The following is a 19,600-nucleotide window of genomic DNA, read 5'->3' on the forward strand; positions in this document are numbered from 1 at the left end:
CACAATTTTGCTACAATTGTTTTTTCTTACAGCATAGCTACAACAACTTCTCACAGCACAACTATGCCAAATTGGCGCTAAACTAATGTACTAAGTATAATTAGATTATATGCCAAATTGGCCCTAAACTAATGTACTGAGTATAATTAGATTATGCGTGATTGGATTGATATGTAAACGATATATAAGATAAACATCTTTCATCAATTTGTCTTTTATAATGAAAAATAGTTTAGGGTGATTCTACAATGCACTCCCTTAAAAGGGATGTACTGATACACTCTTAACTTGTTTCGGCCTCCAGAAAATTTTTTTAGTCTAATTTTTTTTTCATATTCATGTACGTTATAACTATTTAAGATAACCTATAAAATTTTGAGAAATTCCGAATAATTTACAATATAGAAAACAATGTTCAAACAGTCTATTTTACACGCGTATAAAATAAAATAGTCACGCGTGCAATACACTGTTTGAACGTAGTTTTCGGCGTGTTAAACTTTTTCAAATTTTTTAAAATTTTGCAGGTTGTCTTAAATAACTATAACGTATATGTCCATGAGAAAAAATTTGACTAAAAAATTATTTCGGGTGCTAAAACAGATAAGAGTGCATCAATGTATTCATTTTAAGAGGGTGCATTGTAGAATTTTCCAATAGATTATTATATCACAATGATAATCATTAGTAGATCAACCTAAATATTGACTATACATTAACTCCTATTTGTGTTGATTGAATTTTTTATTCACCCGTTAAATTTTATCACTTTACTTTTGATCTTTTATATTTAGTTTCCCATATTTTAATTATTGTTTAAACTACATTAATTTTTTCCAAATGAAAAAACTCTACCTCCACTTGTCGATCAAATGAAGAAGAAAAAAATGTACGAGCAGTTGAGGATTACAAACTCTCGTTGATTTTCAAATAATAAAGATTAATTTGTTAATTCATATTAAAAAAAGTTGCTAGCAAAATATATATAAAAAAATTAGTTTGTTATTTATTAAAGAAAAATATAATTTGCTATATTATCAAAAAAAAAAAAAAAAGATAATTTGCTATTAAAAATAACATTACATATTATTTTAAATTCAAAAAAGCACAAATGAAGGATATTATTGTTACAACATATTCAAAATTATAACAAAGGTTATCTGTACTATATATTATTATATATCATCATCACTTATTTTCTGTGCATTCATAGGATCACCCTTCAACTCATGGAATCTAGCGTAGTAGTCAAGGTGAGCTTTTTGTTTTGTTTTGTTTTCTTTTTTTTTTTTTTTGGTTATAATTTCAATCTGTGATTTGCTTTATCAATTTAATGTTTCAGGTTAAATATGGGAATAGTGTTCGACGTTTTACAATTGTTCCAAATAATGGAATAACCAACTTGCGTGGACTGAAAGACAAAATTCTTCATCTCTTCAACTTATTTTCTTGGGAAGAACAAGACTTTTCCTTAAAGTACATTGATGAAGATTATGATGAAATCTCTCTTATTGAAGATGAAGATCTTTATGAGGCTTTTAGGTTAAATCTTAAACCTTTGAGAATCTTTGTAACGGCCATCAAACCTAATAATAGGGAAATTATAACCAAAGACAATCTTTGCCCTACTACTAATAATAAAAGTGTTATTATTGATAATAATAATAATAATCATGATGATGAGGAAGTACTACCACCACTCCAAATTCATGATCGTGATCAAATATTACATTTCATGAATAATGTTTCTTCTTGTGATAAGATTGATGAAGATGTTGATCAATGTGTTGAGTCATGTCACAAAGTATTTTCCAGTGAAGAAAATCCTTCTTCATCAATGTAAGTGAAGTCTTCATTGATCTTCTCCAATATTGATGATTGTTATATATGACCATTTGAGTTCTATATTTATGATTTGAGTTTTTTTTTTCCTCTTTGTAGGACGTCCGAAGAAATGGACAAAATTCTCAGAGAAAAAGCTAAAGATCTCATTGTGGAAGAGAAAGTGGATGTAAGTACATTACATACAATTTTATTTTAGTTTATATATATAGATAAATATATATACTTTTGCCCTAGCTAATATAACTTTTTTTTAATACGGGAAGATAATTCGAAATTGGGACCTCATAAAACCACTGTATCACACTTTTACCTCTATCGACACTTTTTTTTTTTGGATTTTTTTTCTTTTATGTTTTGTGTTATACCTTAAAGTTATGGTAAGTTACATTGCAAAAGAAAAAAAAAGTTACAGTAAGTTGCACGTTTTCAAAAAATAAAATTCAAAATATATAGTTAATTATTTGAGTCTTATTTTTACCATTATAAATTATTCAAAATTTTATAAAGAAGAAGTTGATAATATTTTTATATAAGAAAAATAAAAAATGCGTAGGAATAAAAGTCATGATCCTACCTGAAAATTTTCTTATATATAAGAGTCTTTAAGTTGTCTTGTATTTATATTTCTGAAATAATTTATAGTATTGTTAAATTTAATTAAAAATATTATTGCATTGATAATATATAGTAATCAATATATAGTATTCTCTTCTTATTATTATTATTATTATTATTATCAATAATTAACATTATTAACAATTAACAAATTATTATTTCACAGAGTGTTTCGTATAATCAACAATCGGATTGGACAGGATTTGTTGACAATGCTACACAATGGCAAAATAAAAATTTGAACTCGATTTGGATGGAGATTGAGAATGGTCATCACTCTTGTGAAGAAGAAGAAAATTCATTAGTACACCAGCTCATGGGGAAACTATTGTACCATGAAGTTATGGCTAAGAAGATTGATGGAGGAGATACTGCTAATTATTATCATTATCATCATGTTGAAGATGATGAACCAGATACTGGTAATAGTGTTGAAATTGATGATGGTAAATTTTTAATTAGTGATGATAATATAAAAAAAGATGAGGAAGCCATTCTGAATAAAGTTGTTGAAATGGGGTTTAGCTTGAACAACTTAACTGAGGAGATATTGAAAGTGAATGACTATAACTTAGAGCATTCTATGGAGTATTTGTGTGATGATTTTGAGTGGGATTTAATGCTTGAAGACCTCTTTGAGATAAGAGCTGAGAGGTTAATTGATCATCTATTTCTACTCCCTAATATATGTTTCTTCTTTTATCTTTTTCTTTTCAAATTGATTTTTGATGTGTTTGGTTGCAGGAATATGTGAACAAAAATGAAGAAGGAATCCAAGTGAACAATCTGTGGATTGTGCATTGCAGCTGCTAGATACTGAATCATCATAAATAAAGCTAGTTATTTAGTTAATTTGAGAACTTTTTAATTAGTATTTGGTTATGTTTTATTCTGTGTTTTTTGGGAAAATAAAAGGCACAACTTCTTTCATGTTCTCTAAGACATTTGTATGTAGATAATTCTTAGTAAATGATCTCCTTGCTAATTCTAAGTCTTTGTTACTTAATTGTACCTTAAACAATGCATAATTAAGGTGATCAATATTGAGTATTAATAAATAGCCTACACTTGCTTAATGCAACCCCTTAGTCTCTTTGTATGGCCAAAGACAGCACTCCTTTTTCCCTAACAGAGTAAAAGCCCAAAACTCTCAAAAATATCAACTCTGGACTCAATTCCCATCATTGATTTGAGTACTCTTTCTCAGTTCTACTTGATAAGATAACACAAGCTTGTGAAGAGTATGGTTTCTTCCACATCATAAACCATGGAGTCCCTCAAAACTTGTGCAAAAGAATGTTGACTGCCATTTCTGATTTATTCAAATTTCCTCCTCAAGAAAGGTCAAAGCTCTTCTCTAACGATCATAACAAAGAAGCCAGAATTTTGAACTACTACCTCAAATGTCAAAACCAAGAAAAAGTCACAATGTGGAGTGAAAACTTTCTCCATTCATGGGATCCTAATGGAGATTTCATCACTCACTTACCAGAAAATCCTCCTCATTATCGGTATCTTTCTACTTATATAACTCCTCAACCAACTCTGTTATCATTAACTCTTTCTTTTTTGGCTAATTTTTCTCTGTTTTTTTCTTTTAAAGAGAGGTTTTTGTTGAATATGCAAAGGAGATTAATAAGTTGATGGGGACAATATTTGGCCTAATATCTCAAAGTCTTGACCTAGAGAAGAACCGTTTGCTAAGAAAGTTAGGTGAGAAGCCAAGATTGAAAGCACAAGCCAACTTTTACCCACCATGTTCAGACCCTGAACTCACATTAGGACTGTCTGTTCATACTGATCTTCCTGGCAATCTGATGAAGTGAGTGGTCTACAAGTGATTAAAGATGGGAATTGGGTTGATGTTAAACCAATCCCAGATTCATTTGTTATTAATCTTGGTGATCAGCTTCAGGTACAAAATTTTCTTTGATTACAATTGCATGTATTAGTCAACCATTTTTGGAATCTTATATTATATTTATACACACAAAACATTGAAAAGAAAAAACAATTCCCCACTAGTTTATCCTTTGGAATTTTTAATCATAATATAGACTTAAATAAATGTCATGTGACATAACTCCTCACCTTAAAATCTAATGTGATAATTCATGCACACTACCAATTTGATTTATTTTTTTAGCAATAAGGTCAACATTCTTCAACAACTTACTCATAAGACATTATTAGGTATGATTTTTTTGACTCAAAAACATTTATTTGTGGTGGAAAGACTGATTCGATTCGAAAAGAAATTCCTTCCGATTAAGTGTCATTCCTATTAATCTGAAATTTTTTATCACATAAAATGATTTTTTTTCTTTGTATGTAGGTACTAAGAAATGGAAGGTACAAGAGTTTGCAGCACAGAGCTGTGACCAACAAAATGTTACCTCGAATATCAATAGCTATGTTTTATGGACCAAACATGAACACTTGGATTGGTCCAATTGAAGAGTTGGTTGATGAAGAACACCCTCCCCTCTATTCATATTTATAGAACAATCAATAGCCAAGAAGAAACAAGAAGAGTGAATTAAAGAAGCTAATACCATTTGATATGCTATTCAATTCTATGATTGATTTCATAATGTTTTATCTATTATCAACATTAATCCTTATTAACACGTTTTTTTGTTTCTTAATTAATTCTCTATTCCTTTTATTGTTTGTAAACCATGCGCACAACTTATTGCAGGAATTATTATAAAGGATATCTTTTTCTTCTTAAAATGAATATACATCTGATTTACATTTTAAAAAAAATTATATTTTTTAATTTGGACTAATTATTTTCTTATGTAGAAAATTATTCTTATTCTTATATTAACTAAAATAAAAGAAAATGAAGAATTTTTTAGCCAGGTACGTAGTTTTCTCTTGATTGAGGCCATTTACCAATGATATTTCTTCAAGCACATGGCTCTTAAGTATTACTAACATTATACCATATATTCATGCTATTGCTATTTAGTAGCAAGATTCACATATATTTCTTATTTAAATGACACTAATATGGACTTATTTTCTTCTTATGAATGATAATAGATTTAAGTGAGACTATAAGACTCATAGTTGGTTATCAATTAAGATGCTCAACAATTAGTCCAAAAAATCATTTTAATGGGAGCCCTTGAACACGTGGTAATACTAATCAATGCACGTGGTTGTTGAACTTGAACATGTGCTATATTTTCATCTATATTTTCTTGTTGCCTTTGCTTTTAAGAAATTACTTTGAGTGATGAGACTCTTATCAATATAAAAATATATAATCTCTCATAGTCTTTTTTTCTCTCTGTGTGAAGAAAATTATGGAGTCATTCCAAATGGCCAAAGACAACACTCCACTTTCACTAACACAAAATTTCATTGTCCCAGAGAGTAATAGGCCACAACTCTCAAAAGTATCAACTCTGGACTCAATTCCCATCATTGATTTGAGTACTCCTTCTCAGTTTCTACTTGATAAGATAACACAAGCTTGTGAAGAGTATGGTTTCTTCCACATCATAAACCATGGAGTCCCTCAAAACTTGTGCAAAAGAATGTTGACTGCCATTTCTGATTTATTCAAACTGCCTCATCAAGAAAGGTCCAAGCTCTTCTCTTCTGATCATAACAAAGAAGCTAGAATTTTGAACTACTACCTTAAATGTCAAAACCAAGAAAAGGTCACAATGTGGAGCGAAAGCTTTAATCATGTTTGGGATCCTAATGGAGATTTTTTCACTTTGTTACCTGAAAATCCTCCTCATTATCGGTACCTATCTAATTTTATATATAGTTTTTTAGTTCACAAAATCTTCCGTATTTTGTTTTAAAAAAAAAAGTTGAAATCCATAAAAAAAATATTAAAAAAAACTGTAAATTCCTATTTTTGCAAATTTATTTTCATTTTTAGATATTTATAAAAGTATCTCTTCTTCAAATGCTAATTAATTTTTCTTAATTCCCTATTTAATTTTCACTTCTAGGGAGACTTTTGTTGAATATGCAAAAGAGATTGATAAGTTGATGGGGACACTTTTTGGCCTAATATCTCAAAGTCTTGGCCTAGAGAAGAATTGTTTGCAAAGAAAGTTAGGTGAGAAGCCAAGATTGAAAGCACAAGCCAACTTTTACCCACCATGTCCAGACCCTGAACTCACACTAGGACTGTCTGTTCATACTGATCTTCCAGCCCTTACAGTGTTGATGCAATCTGATGAAGTGAGTGGTCTACAAGTGATTAAAGATGGGAAATGGATTGATGTTAAACCAGTCCCACACTCATTTGTTATTAATCTAGGTGATCAACTTCAGGTACATATATCAATGAATATTATTGTTAATGTTATGTTATATATTGGTGAATTTTATTACTAAGCCTTTTGTAGGTACTAAGTAATGGAAGATACAAAAGTGTACACCATAGGGCTGTGACCAACAAAATGTTAGGTCGAATATCAGTAGCTATGTTTTATGGACCAAATATAAACACTTGGATAGGTCCCATTGAAGAGTTGGTTGATGAAGAACACCCTGCTGTGTATCGAAGATATAAATTCTCTGAGTTTTTGGATGAATTTGCTAGACAAGAAGGAACAAGGCGGAGGGTCAAGGAAGCTTTTCAAATTTCTTATGATCATGGAATTTGTTCTTCTTCTACCCCTTAAATGATGATGCTCAGTAATAAGTTTTATGATCGATTATTTGTAATCACTCTACAATGATCCTATATTCCTAGCATGATTTACAAAGTATTAAGAAGAAAAAATGGCTAAGTAAATTGATTAGTAAAAATTCTATCTCAAAATCAAATAAATACATTGAAGTATTAATATTATGATCAAGTTATGGTAAACCCTATTTTGAATTTTGTATTTTGTAAAAATTACCAATTAAACCTTTTATGTTATTAAATGACAAAATGAATCTTATATTTTCTAAAATAGTAAAAATAAAAACCCGATGAACTCAATTTTTGAAAATTTTATTTTTTAATATAACTAACTTAAAGACAATTTATAACACAAACGAAAATGTAACCAGTTTTGTCATAACATCTCTAGATTGGATTATTATTAAGTTTTATTTTGACAAAAAATCAGTTCGGGTTCCTATTTGTACTATTTTATAAAATACAAGGTCTATTTTGTCATTTAACAAAACAGAGAGTCCAGTTGGTAACTTTTGAAAATACAAGATCCAAAATAATATTTAAAGTTATTAGATTGAGAGTTACTAACAGGGTCATCTTAAATATTTTGAACGTCATGTTCTAATTTTAAAAATTGCTCCCCTACAAAAAAAAAAATACAATTTATAAATAATATTTTTAAATATTATTATACGGTTATATATTTTACAAAATACCAAAAAACTCCAATGTATTTATAAAAATTGTTATTGATTTAATACAACAAAAAATGATTGAAAAAAAAAATATGAAAGGTTTGAAAAAAAAATAATAAATAGCAACTGTTCGGGCATAGGTTGGTCCAAAGAATGAGAGTCGGCTTCCTTAAGTCCGTTGTTCCTCAGTAGCTCAGTGGTAGAACCGATCTCATCCACTTGAAAATTCGTGTAAAAGTTAGAAATTCGACTTTCTAATAAAGTCGTTAGTTTCGCTGCTCTGCGAGAAAATTCCATAATTCAATTACTCTTAATAAAACAATTAATTTTTATGTTTTTGCTTAAAAGCAATGATAGAATTGAAAATAGATTTTAGAAATTGACATTGAAATGATCAATGATAAGTTGTTAGCCATTTTTGATGAATTTTTCGAAGTTTGTTGTCGGTGCCGGAAAAGTCGCCAGAGTAGCTGCCAGTGTCGGAAAAGTAGCCGGAGTTGTTTCCGGCGCTGGAAAAGTCGTCAGAATTGGCATTGTCGCCAAAAAAATCACCATGAAAATAGTTTCTTCATCAAGAAACTGGTTTCTTCATCAAGAAACCAGTTTCTTGGTGATTTTTTCAGTGATTTTTTCAACGACTTTTTCAGCATCAGCAGCAATTCTGGCGACTTTTCCGGCACCGGCAGCTACTCCGACGACTTTTCTGGCGCCTACAGCAAACTCCGGCGACTTTTCTGGCATCAGTGACAAATAAAACTCCCTAAACAAATAAAAACATTAAATATGGGCTTTGAAAACCTAATATACATATATATGACATATCAAATACCATAAAAATACTTAAAACAAAAAAATGACATATAAATTGGTCAAACTTAAAAGTGTCATATTGTAAACAACTTTTAAAATCGCATTAATAAGTGTAATTTCTGGCGACAATGCCAATTCCAACGACTTTTGTAGCGTCAACAGAAATTTCGACGACTTTTTCGACACCAGCAACTACTCCGGCGACTTTTATGGCGCTGTCAGCAAACTTTGTCGGCTTTTCCGGCATCAGTGACAAATAAAACTACCTAAACAAAAAAAATCATTAAATGTGAGCTTTGAAAACCTAATTTATATATATATGGCATATTAAATACCATAAAAATACCTAAAAACAAAAAACATATTATATAAATTAAATAAATTTAAAAGTGTCATATTGTAAATAGCTTTTAAAATCCTATAATAAGTATAATTTCCTCGTAAAAAAACAATGTAGTATAGAAAATTTAGTGACTATAAAATAAGTCAATAATAAAACTAATAATTTTATGAAAGTAATTATTTAAGTTTTTTATATGGAGTATTGTTAGAGCATCTCCAATGGTAAACTTTAGAGGATGCTTGATGAGGTGGACATATTATATGGAAAAATATTGAGATGTTATATTATTGGAGAGAAGAGAATATTATTCTAGAAATTTGCATGAATGTTATGTTGTAGCATCAATGCTATTCATTATTTTTTAATAAAAAATTGAAACTAAAAAGTTATTGTAGCTAAAAGTTAGGATATATATTTAATACTAATGTGTGAGATTATAATTATCATTTTTAAAAAATACTATAAATTGGAGTGTTTTTAGAAGTAAGAGTGCCAAAAATAATGTGGAAGAGAGATAAAATAAAATATTATATTTTTAGATGATGTGTAAATTTTTAGATCCTTTAAGAATGATATTATTGGAGATGCTCTTATTGAGTACTAATAGTATCTAGCACCTTTAGATATGTTGCCTTATTATTGACTAGCGATACTCTTTAAAAGTTATTATATTACACTATATAGACTCAATATTTAATTTAACCAATTACAATAAGAGGAGTGCTAAGGACACTCTCTATTACACTCTCTTTTGCACTCTCTTTCCAATTTAATGACAAATGTCATCTTTTAAACAATGTTTAATTTTACTTAATAACTAGTCATAATATTATACTTTTATTACAATAATGCCATTCTCACTAATTTACTCAAATAACTTCCATTTATTGAAAAAAAAAATATTTAAAAAAAATCATAATAATAAAAAAATAAGCTAAGCTTTATAATGTGACATATATATTTGGAAAATGAGAAATGACAAAGCTTATTTTAATAATTTTTATGTTATATAAAATTTATATCTTTAATGAAATAAAAGTTTTTTTTAATTTTTTTTCTTCTAGTTCATATTCTTAAAAAATATACCTATTAAATAAAAATAAATTGTACTTTAAATATTCCGACCAAAAAAATTATATAAAATTTTATCAGCAAAAGAAAAATAATAAAAATTATACATGGTTTAGAAAAACTATGAAAATAAATATTAAAATTAACATAAAATAATGTTAGAAAAAAAATTAAAAAAATATCAAGAATAATTTTTAAAAACGATTTTAAACTTCATTTTCTTGTACTTATTATTTTGTTGGGTGTAAATAGAACTCCACTTAAAAATTTAGTTATAATATTATAATCAAAACTTTAATGAATATAACTCTACTAGATGTATGTCTTTCACAAAATATTAGAAAATAAATTATTCGTCTTAAAAAACTAATCACAAAAAATTAATGCATACATAATAATGTATCATTTTTATTTTCCTTCCTCTTATTTTTTTTTTTAATTTTAATTGTTTATATTTTACTTATTTTCATTTCTTTATATACATATTAAATTATAAATTAATATCTATACATGTCACGAATTTGAGAATATTATAGACACGAGTATTTTTTTTCTTATCTACTGCTATTGATAAATAACATAGATATATTTTTTTAAAAAAAATAAAAAATAGATTTGATGTAAATATATGCACATTAATTTTGTATATATATATATATATTATATATTCAACTTTCACTAAAAATAATCAACAATAATATAATTTTACATACATATTATAGTGCAATACTAATTATGTTTATATAGATAGTATACTCATGTGAGGTGTGGTGTGGTATGAGGTGTTTAATTTTTTTTTTGAAAAAGCTCTTTTTTATTAATTAAGAGAAATTAATAAATCATATGTTTTAGTGGGGCTGGAGTGTCCATTTTGTAATAATGTAGCAGAGACAATTGAGCATGTGCTCTTGTTCTGCAATTTCAGCATTTCTTGTTGGATTCGGTCTGGGTGGGGAAGCGCACCAGCTCAACACGTCAGTTTTGTGGACTGGTTTAATGCTCTAATCAGTCGGCAAACACCAGAAATCATTGAAGAGGGAGTAATGATGTGTTGGTCTATTTGGAAGTCCCGCAACGATGTCGTTTGGAACCAAAAAAATTGTTCTGCAGCTGATGTAGTATGTACCGCGAAGTTAATTCTTGCTCAATGGAAGTACGCTCAATCAAGGAAGTTTGATCCCCTTCATGTGCCGGCTGGTACTTTTGAAGGAAGCGAGCGTTGGTCGAAACCGGATGCAAATATGACTAAGATTAACGTCGACGGGGCTGTGTTTGCTGCTGAAAATGCTTATGGTTCAGGGATGGTTGTTCGTGATGATGGTGGACGGTTGATTGAGGCTACTGCTAGCTTCGTGATTGGGGGTACTCAACCGGAATTGGCCGAGATTATGGGAATCAAGGAAGCACTAAGTTGGGTCAAGAGGAAAGGTATTCAAAATGTTGTCATTGAATCGGATAGCCTACTTTCGATCCAAGCGTTGGAAAGTTCTATTCGAATGCCTTCGGTGTTTGGTTTAATGGTTGTTGAGTGTCAAACTCTTTTACTTTCTCTTGTCAATGTTAAAATTTGTTTCGTTAAGCGATCTGCTAACAGAGTTGCACATTGTATTGCTCGCAACTCTTGTTTTTGGTCAGGTTGTAATTTTGTAGAAGGGACAGCGCCTGCTGCTCTTCAAACTCTTATTCTTGCCGATTCGGCAGTTTAATGGATTGAAGCTTTTCAAAAAAAAATAAAATAAAAAAAAAAATAAATCATATGTAACAATAAAAAACTTATATATGTGTATTGTGCTTATCTATTTATTTATTTTTATCATTACTTTCTTTAAAATATTTAATTTTCAATAAATTAAAGATTATTTGAGTAAATTAATGGGAATGACATAGTTGAAATAAAAGTATAATATCATGACTAGTTATTAAGTAAAATTAAGTCTTGTTGAAAAGATGACATTTGTCATTAAATTAACTAGAGAGTGCAAAAGAGGATGTGATAGAGAGTGTCATTAGTCCTCCTCGTTACAATAATAACACGTCTGGTACCTTTAGCATTTCTCAATTTTTATTTGACTTGGTAAGACCACTTCCCTTAAAAAAAATAATAATCTTTAAAAAAAAAAGAGAGAGAGAGAACTTTATAAAGACCAACTCAATTGGCTCAGCTAAAGAAATTTGAGGGAACCCACAGAAAAGTAAAGAAAGCAAAAAATAATGGCATCGACCACTATTCCAAAGCTGCTTCTGGGTTCTTCCGCCGGCCTCAAGACCATCCCTGTACTTGGTCTTGGAACAGCTTCAAACGACAAAGACCCAATTCCCCTTAAAAATGCAGTCTTGGAAGCTATTAAGCTTGGCTACACACACTTCGACACCGCCTCTGCATATGGATCAGAACAGGGTCTCGGGGAAGCCATAGCAGAAGCTCTAAAACTTGGCCTTGTTGCTTCTCGAGATGAACTCTTCATCACTTCCAAGCTTTGGATTACTGATAGCCACCCTCATCTCGTTCTTCCTTCTCTTAAAACATCACTTGGGTAACTCAGTTTTCACTTTAAAACTATTATATATATCACCTATTGTTGTTTCTTTTAATTTATTTTCTTGTTGTTGTTGATAATTGTTATTAGGAAACTTCAGCTAGAGTACCTTGATTTGTATCTGATTCACTGGCCCGTAAGTGCAAAGCCAGGGGGGCCTGTATTTCCCATTAATGAAAAGGATCTTATGCCAATGGACTTCAAGTCTGTGTGGACAGCCATGGAAGAATGTCAGAAACTTGGTCTCACTAAGTCCATTGGTGTTAGCAATTTCACTTGCAAGAAGCTTCAAAACATTCTCTCTTTTGCTACTATCCCTCCCTCTGTCAACCAAGTTCGTATTATTACACCTATGTATAACATATATATAAGTATTAATAGCTAAGTAGTAAACAATCTTATTTTGTAGGTGGAAATGAACCCAACTTGGCAACAAAAAAAGCTAAGAGAATTTTGTGGTGATAATAATATTGTTGTGACTGCCTACTCACCATTAGGAGCTAAAGGAGCTAGTTGGGGTACCAATCAGGTTTGGGATAATCAAGTGCTTATAGATATAGCCAGAGCTAGAGGAAAGACTGTTGCTCAGGTATATCTATATCTATATATTATAATGAAATTATAGCTAATAAAATGACCATGAAATTGGTAATGATATATATGGTTATGCTATGTAGGTTAGTCTTAGGTGGATATATGAGCAAGGGGCAAGTGTTGTAGTGAAGAGTTACAACAAGGAGAGATTGAAGGAGAATCTTGACATATTTGATTGGGAACTAACAGAGGATGATCTCAACAAGATTAATTTGATTCAACAGAACAGATTCAATCGTTGTGAGGGCTTTGTTTCACCTGAACATGGTCCGTACAAATCAATTGAAGAACTCTGGGATGGAGAGCTTTAATCTGTTTGTGTATGTGTGTATATTTATGTATCAATTTCCTAATTTCTTTGTGTTTGAATAAATGTTCATGACTCTGTTTGATTTCATATTCCAATTTGCTATTACAGCTTGTCCTAAAACTATTTTGATATTAATTATGAAATCAAGTATAGATTCCACATATTTTAACCGTATACTAAATTCCACTAACAAGTAACTAAATATTAGTACCTCTTAAGCATTACATAATTTCCTTGATTTTAACTGAAAAAAAGTTCTATGGTGAGAGAGATAATTTTTTAATTTTATGGTTCTAAATTTCTTGTTTTATTTACAGAGTCCTCACCTATAAGAACGACTAAGCTAGCCTATCATTATCAAAAGGATAAATAGGATGTAGGTAAATAAATATGATTGGTTTGGTATATGGGAACTGTTTTTAAATTTTGAAGTGATTGGTAAGAATTTGAAAATATAACAATTACTTGTAAACAAAATGAAGGTTATAATTTTCCCATTTAGTCTGACGTTACAAAGTTACTCTTAAAAAATTGTAATCGTCGTTAAAGTTAACACATGGAACCCAAATGTGTCTTAGTGGGAATGCATCATTGGAGTGGAAATTGAAAGGGACAGGAAGAAAGGTGTTCTGTTCTTACACCAGAAGACTTCAAATTGAGTACTTCTAAGAAAGAGAAAGAATTAAGGTGTGGTGTGATTGAAAGGAATGGAATTATAAGAATAACAATGGGAATAGAAATATGAATAGAATGAAATAAAATTTTAAATGTATAAAAAATATTGATAAAAAAATTATCAAATTTTTGCTCATGTTAAACTGGAATGGACTTTCTTCTATTTTAAAATGAAATAGTCATTCCACCAAAATGGTAAAAAGAGCATTCTATGGGAATGATATTCCAATACTTTAAAATGCAACCAAACAAAGAAACGAAATGAAAATTGTTTCCTTTTCATTTCATTCAATTTCATTACCTCCAACCAAACGCTACCTAAAAGAATTGAACACAGTTCCTTATGCTAGTGCAGGATGCTCAAACAATGCATGCAAATGGTTTGTATAAGACCGGACATTGCATATGCACTTAGCATATTTAGCAAATTCTTAGTGAATTCAGGCAAAGAGCATTGGCAAGTTTTGAAATGGATTCTCATATATTTGACGGATACCATTGATAAAAGATTGGTGTTTGGAATAAACAAAGTTGCAAATGACAACAACAGTCAATGGCTATGTGGATTCAGACTATGCAGGGTGTTTGGATACCAGAAAATCCTTAACAGGATATGTGCTCACCATGTATGGAACAACCATAAATTTAAAAGCCAACTTACAAAAGGTGTGGCCCTGTCAACCACTGAATTGGAGTACATGGCACAAACAAGGTTGTTAAAGAAGCTCTATGGCTTGCTCCTTTAGTTGAAGAATTGAAGCTAAAGTTGAAAGGAATATCTATGCACTGTGATAATCAAAGTGTAATTCAACTGTCTAAGAACCTAGTGAACCATGAGAGGACCAAGCATATGATATCAGACTCCACTTCATCAGAGAAGTTGCTGAAAAGGGAGTTGTGATGATAAAGAAAATCCCTACTGAACATAACCCAACTGACATGATTGCCAAGGTAGTTTCTAGCAGCAAATTTGAGCATTGCTTGGAGCTAACTTGAGTTTTGTGGGTTAAAGCCCTAGAGACTAGGGGTGTTCATAAAATAATCGATCCAATCCAATCCAATCCGCACGATCCAATCCAATCCAATTCGCAAAGTGTAGATATCCGCACTTGTGTGGATCGGATTGGATTGGAAAATTCAAAAGCCGCATTTGTACGGATTGGATGTTGATTGACATGTAAAAGTAACCATCATTTTCAGTGGCTTCTAGGATAGAACAATTTAGAAAGTATTTATATTTCAAAATTCTGGCATGTAACGACTCTGGGTATAGAAGTAATCTCCACACTTTTTTGGCCAAAAGAGCTTGATTAAAAAAAGTAAAAATCTTGAAACTCAAGACCGCCCATCTCCTTAGGTTAACACTGTGACAGTCAGTAATCCCGTGATCCGTAAGGAGAAATACCGGGTAAGTTGTGCAATCCCACACCGCCTGGGGAAGGTCAAGTGGGATGATTCGGAGACTGTGTAGGTATGGGACTGCACAATTGAAGAGAGCTTAAATGGATTGATTGGTACTACCTATATCAACAAGGTGTATCTTGTTTTTCGGTAGCCCATCACAAAAGAACTCCACAGTTAAGCGTGCTTGACTTGGGGCAATTTCAGGATGGGTGACCTCCTGGGAAGTTTTCCTAAGAAGCGTGCGAGTGAGGAGAAAGCATGCTGGAAACACTCGTGTTGGTTTGTAGGGTCAGTCATCAATCCATGAAGCAGCCAGAGTGACGTACTCGTGTATAAGAGCCATTCATTCCGTGGGTGTGAGGACCTAATGGATGCTTGAAGTAGGGATGTTACAAATGGTATCAGAGCCTTGACCCAGCTGGAAGTGTGGTCGACGAGGACGTCGGACCCCGTAAGGGGGGTGATTGTGACAGTCAGTAGTCCTGTGATCCGTAAGGGGAAACACCGGGTAAGCTTTGCAATCCCACACCGTCTGGAGAAGGTCAAGTGGGATGATTCGGAGACTGTGTAGGTATGGGACTACACAGTTGAAGAGAGCTTAAATGGATTGATTGGTACTACCTATATCAACAAGGTGCATCTTGTTTTTCGGTAGCCCATCACGAAAGAACTCCACAGTTAAGCGTGCTTGACTTGGGCAATTTCAAGACAGGTGACCTCCTGGAAAGTTTTCCTAGGAAGCGTGCGAGTGAGGACAAAGCATGCTGGAAACACTCGTGTTCGTATGTAGGGTCAGTCATCAATCCATGAAGTAGTCAGAGTGACGTACTCGTGTATAAGAGTCATTCATTCCGTTGCTGTGAGGACCTAATGGAGGCTTGAAGTGGGGACGTTACAAAAATGGTCTAAAACTACAACCTCGAGTAATCTTGACATTCTAAATGTCTTACTATATTCCTCACTGTCTCTAAGGTACTAAACCATATCTAAGTGACTATACAGGCCATACGTCGCATTCCACTGTTACCGAGCATAAAACATGTGATTCACAAAAATTTACATATAATATATAATACACCTAGCATTTAAATATATCTCCGTAATTGAAAAAATATTTTTCTAAGGCCTATTTCTGGCAATAAGCCCTAATTTCTACTAAGATGCACAAAATCACATAATAATTAAACCTCTTAATTATCTGCTAATTCCCATGATTTAATTATGTGGTCATTACAATTATTCCCCCATTAAAAGGATTTCGTCCTCAAAATCTAATTCGAATAACTTCAGACAACAAGATCTCAAGTTAGATTCTAATTCTAGGTGGTTCCTTCTACCTTAATGTTTCTTCAAGTATCTTGACTGCTTCAAACAACTTTACATTTCTTATCTAAGATTTCAACTTATTTTCTCTCATATGATAGGTTTGACTGCAGTTCTAGGGTTTCATAACTTTAGAATATGAGTCGAATTTCTCAACATACAACATGGAAGTGCTAGACGGGGTGGAAATTGATCGAGTTTAGTGGTTCCGTCGGGGTGGGTTTAGAGAAAGAGAGAGAGAGAGAGAGAGAGAGAGAGAGAGAGAGAGAGAGAGAGAGAGAGAGAGAGAGAGAGAGAGAGAGAGAGAGAGAGAGAGAGAGAGAGTATGATTTAAATGGGCAAGGTATTTTGGGTTTTTAAGTTTTTTGAGTATTAAAACTAAGGGTGTACATCGATCGGTTTAGTCAGGTTATAGTGTATTTTTACCAATCCAATATAAATTTTGGGTTGTATATATCTAAGTGTAACCCGTCAAATGAAAAAAATAAAAAAAGTATAACACGTCCAATAATTTTCTTCGGTTTGGTCAGGTTAACCCGTTTAAACCGATCTTTATTGTTTTATTTTTTTTCATTGTTGTTAGTTTTTAGTGTTCAAATAATTGATTTGAAAAAATAAATGTATAGTATATGCCTTTCAATATTAAAATAGTTATAGTTTAAATTAATGTTAAAAAAATAAATATGTATTGAATAAACATTAAAGTATTAAACAACAATTTTTAAAAAATATAATAAAAAAATATACTCGTACGTAAATTTTAAATTTTAACTTCAATATTCAAATACAATCAAAATTATCAACTATAAATTTTAAATTTCAAATTAAACACCACAAAATACAAACTTTAAATGTAAAATAGTTTAACTATTAATTGTAATTTATATATTATGTTATAAATAATTTTAGTACAGAATATGTAAATCAGTTTATTCGGATTATCTGGACGGGTTAAAATGATATTCAACCTGTCTAATATATTCATTGGACGATTTGAATTTTTCGTAAAGTTATTCCGGTTGTATTTTTTTTCGTTTGGTTTAAGCGGTTTATTTGGGTTAGACAATTTATTAATTTTTTTGAAATGCTAAAACACCTTCTCCCTATTTTAAGAAATTTCCCTTTTCAATTTATGGCAAGTCATGACAAGGGAATTTTCAATTTATGGGTACTAAGTCGTATGAGGGACGGAAGAAAAGTTCTGAGAGAAACAGAGAAAACTTTATAAAAAACCAACTCCAGTTGGCTTACCTAAAGAGATTTGATCGAAAAAGTCAAGGAAGCAAAAAATAATGGCATCGACCACTATTCCAAAGCTGGTTTTGGGTTCCTCCACCGGCCTGAGGAGCATCCCTGTAATTGGTCTTGGAACAGCTTCAAACGACAAAGACTCAATTCCCCTTAAAAATGCAGTCTTGGAAGCTATTAAGCTTGGTTACACCCACTTTGACACGGCCTCTGTATATGGATCAGAACAGGGTCTTGGGGAAGCCATAGCTGAAGCTCTAAAACTTGGCCTTGTTGCTTCTCGAGATGAACTTTTCATCACTTCCAAGCTTTGGATTACTGATAACCACCCTCATCTCGTTCTTCCTTCTCTTAAAACATCACTTGGGTAATTCAGTTTTCACTTTAAAACTATTATGTGTATCCCCTTTTGCTCTTTCTTTTAATTTATTTTATTCTTGTTGTTGTTGATTATCAGGAATCTTCAGCTAGAGTATCTTGATTTGTATCTGATACACTCGCCCATAAGTGCAAAGCCAGGGAGGGCTGTATTTCCCACTGATGAAAAAGACCTAATGCCAATGGATTTTAAATCTGTATGGAAAGCCATGGAAGAATGTCAAAGACTTGGCCTCACTAAGTCCATTGGTGTTAGCAATTTTTCTTGCAAGAAGCTTCAAAACATTCTCTCTTTCGCCAATATCCCTCCCTCTGTCAATCAAGTTCGTATTATTACATTTATATATATAATATATATATTTATATATAAAAATATTAATAGCTAAGTAATAAACAATCTTATTTTGTAGGTGGAAATGAACCCAACTTGGCAACAAAAAAAGCTAAGAGAATTTTGTAGTGCTAATAATATTGTTGTGACTGCCTACTCACCATTAGGAGCTAAAGGAACTAGTTGGGGTACCAATAAGGTTTGGGATAATGAAGTGCTCGTAGATATAGCCAGAGCTAGAGGAAAGACTGTTGCTCAGGTATATACATATATATCTATATATTATAATGAAATTATAGCTAATAAAATGACCATGAAATTGGTAATGAAATATATGGTTATGCTATGTAGGTTAGTCTTAGGTGGATATATGAGCAAGGGGCAAGTGTTGTGGTGAAGAGTTACAACAAGGAGAGATTGAAGGAGAATCTTGACATATTTGATTGGGAACTAACAGAGGATGATCTCAACAAGATTAATTTGATTCCACAGAACAGAACTAGTGTTTGTGAGGCTTTTGTTTCACCTGAACATGGTCCGTACAAATCATTTGAAGAATTCTGGGATGGAGAGCTTTAATCTCTTTCTGTATGTGTGTATATTTATGTATCAATTTCCTAATGTCTTTGTGTTTGAATAAATTTCATGACTCTGTTTGATTTCATATTCCAATTTGCTATTACAGCTTGTCCTAAAACTATTTTGATATTAATTGATGAAATCAAGTATGGATTCCATACTAAATTACACTAACAAGTAACTAAATATTAGTATTC

At 31.4% G+C, this 19,600-nt stretch overlaps 4 protein-coding genes and 1 pseudogene across 5 annotated transcripts; all 5 read left to right on the forward strand.

Moving 5' to 3' along the window:
* The first annotated feature begins 1,167 nt into the window (after positions 1 to 1,167).
* On the forward strand, positions 1,168 to 3,445 carry LOC115714074 (uncharacterized). Of its 2 annotated transcripts, none has more exons than XM_030642609.2 (5): positions 1,168 to 1,253; positions 1,343 to 1,839; positions 1,942 to 2,011; positions 2,627 to 3,114; positions 3,205 to 3,445. In XM_030642609.2, exons 1-5 carry the CDS (start codon positions 1,230 to 1,232, stop codon positions 3,212 to 3,214), a joined length of 1,089 nt encoding a protein of 362 aa, XP_030498469.2. In that variant the 5' UTR covers positions 1,168 to 1,229; the 3' UTR covers positions 3,215 to 3,445. The 2 variants fall into 2 exon arrangements, with proteins under 2 accessions (XP_030498469.2, XP_060969179.1); XM_061113196.1 differs by having other exon boundaries at positions 2,627 to 2,882.
* LOC115714077 (protein DMR6-LIKE OXYGENASE 2-like) lies at positions 3,390 to 5,108 on the forward strand (annotated as a pseudogene).
* A 580-nt stretch (positions 5,109 to 5,688) lies between these two features.
* Positions 5,689 to 7,298, forward strand: LOC115714075 (protein DMR6-LIKE OXYGENASE 2). The gene is made up of 3 exons (XM_030642610.2): positions 5,689 to 6,226; positions 6,441 to 6,768; positions 6,843 to 7,298. Exons 1-3 carry the CDS (start codon positions 5,778 to 5,780, stop codon positions 7,119 to 7,121), a joined length of 1,056 nt encoding a protein of 351 aa, XP_030498470.2. The 5' UTR covers positions 5,689 to 5,777; the 3' UTR covers positions 7,122 to 7,298.
* Positions 7,299 to 12,105: 4,807 nt separating this feature from the next.
* Positions 12,106 to 13,636, forward strand: LOC115712786 (non-functional NADPH-dependent codeinone reductase 2). The gene is made up of 4 exons (XM_030641144.2): positions 12,106 to 12,558; positions 12,652 to 12,895; positions 12,971 to 13,150; positions 13,239 to 13,636. The coding sequence occupies exons 1-4, from the start codon at positions 12,236 to 12,238 to the stop codon at positions 13,464 to 13,466; spliced, it is 975 nt and encodes a 324-aa protein (XP_030497004.2). The 5' UTR covers positions 12,106 to 12,235; the 3' UTR covers positions 13,467 to 13,636.
* A 4,368-nt stretch (positions 13,637 to 18,004) lies between these two features.
* On the forward strand, positions 18,005 to 19,580 carry LOC115712788 (non-functional NADPH-dependent codeinone reductase 2). The gene is made up of 4 exons (XM_061113197.1): positions 18,005 to 18,482; positions 18,573 to 18,816; positions 18,904 to 19,083; positions 19,176 to 19,580. Exons 1-4 carry the CDS (start codon positions 18,160 to 18,162, stop codon positions 19,401 to 19,403), a joined length of 975 nt encoding a protein of 324 aa, XP_060969180.1. The 5' UTR covers positions 18,005 to 18,159; the 3' UTR covers positions 19,404 to 19,580.
* Positions 19,581 to 19,600: the final 20 nt, after the last annotated feature.

Source organism: Cannabis sativa, chromosome 4 (assembly GCF_029168945.1).
Source record: "Cannabis sativa cultivar Pink pepper isolate KNU-18-1 chromosome 4, ASM2916894v1, whole genome shotgun sequence".
Classification (NCBI taxonomy): domain Eukaryota; kingdom Viridiplantae; phylum Streptophyta; class Magnoliopsida; order Rosales; family Cannabaceae; genus Cannabis; species Cannabis sativa.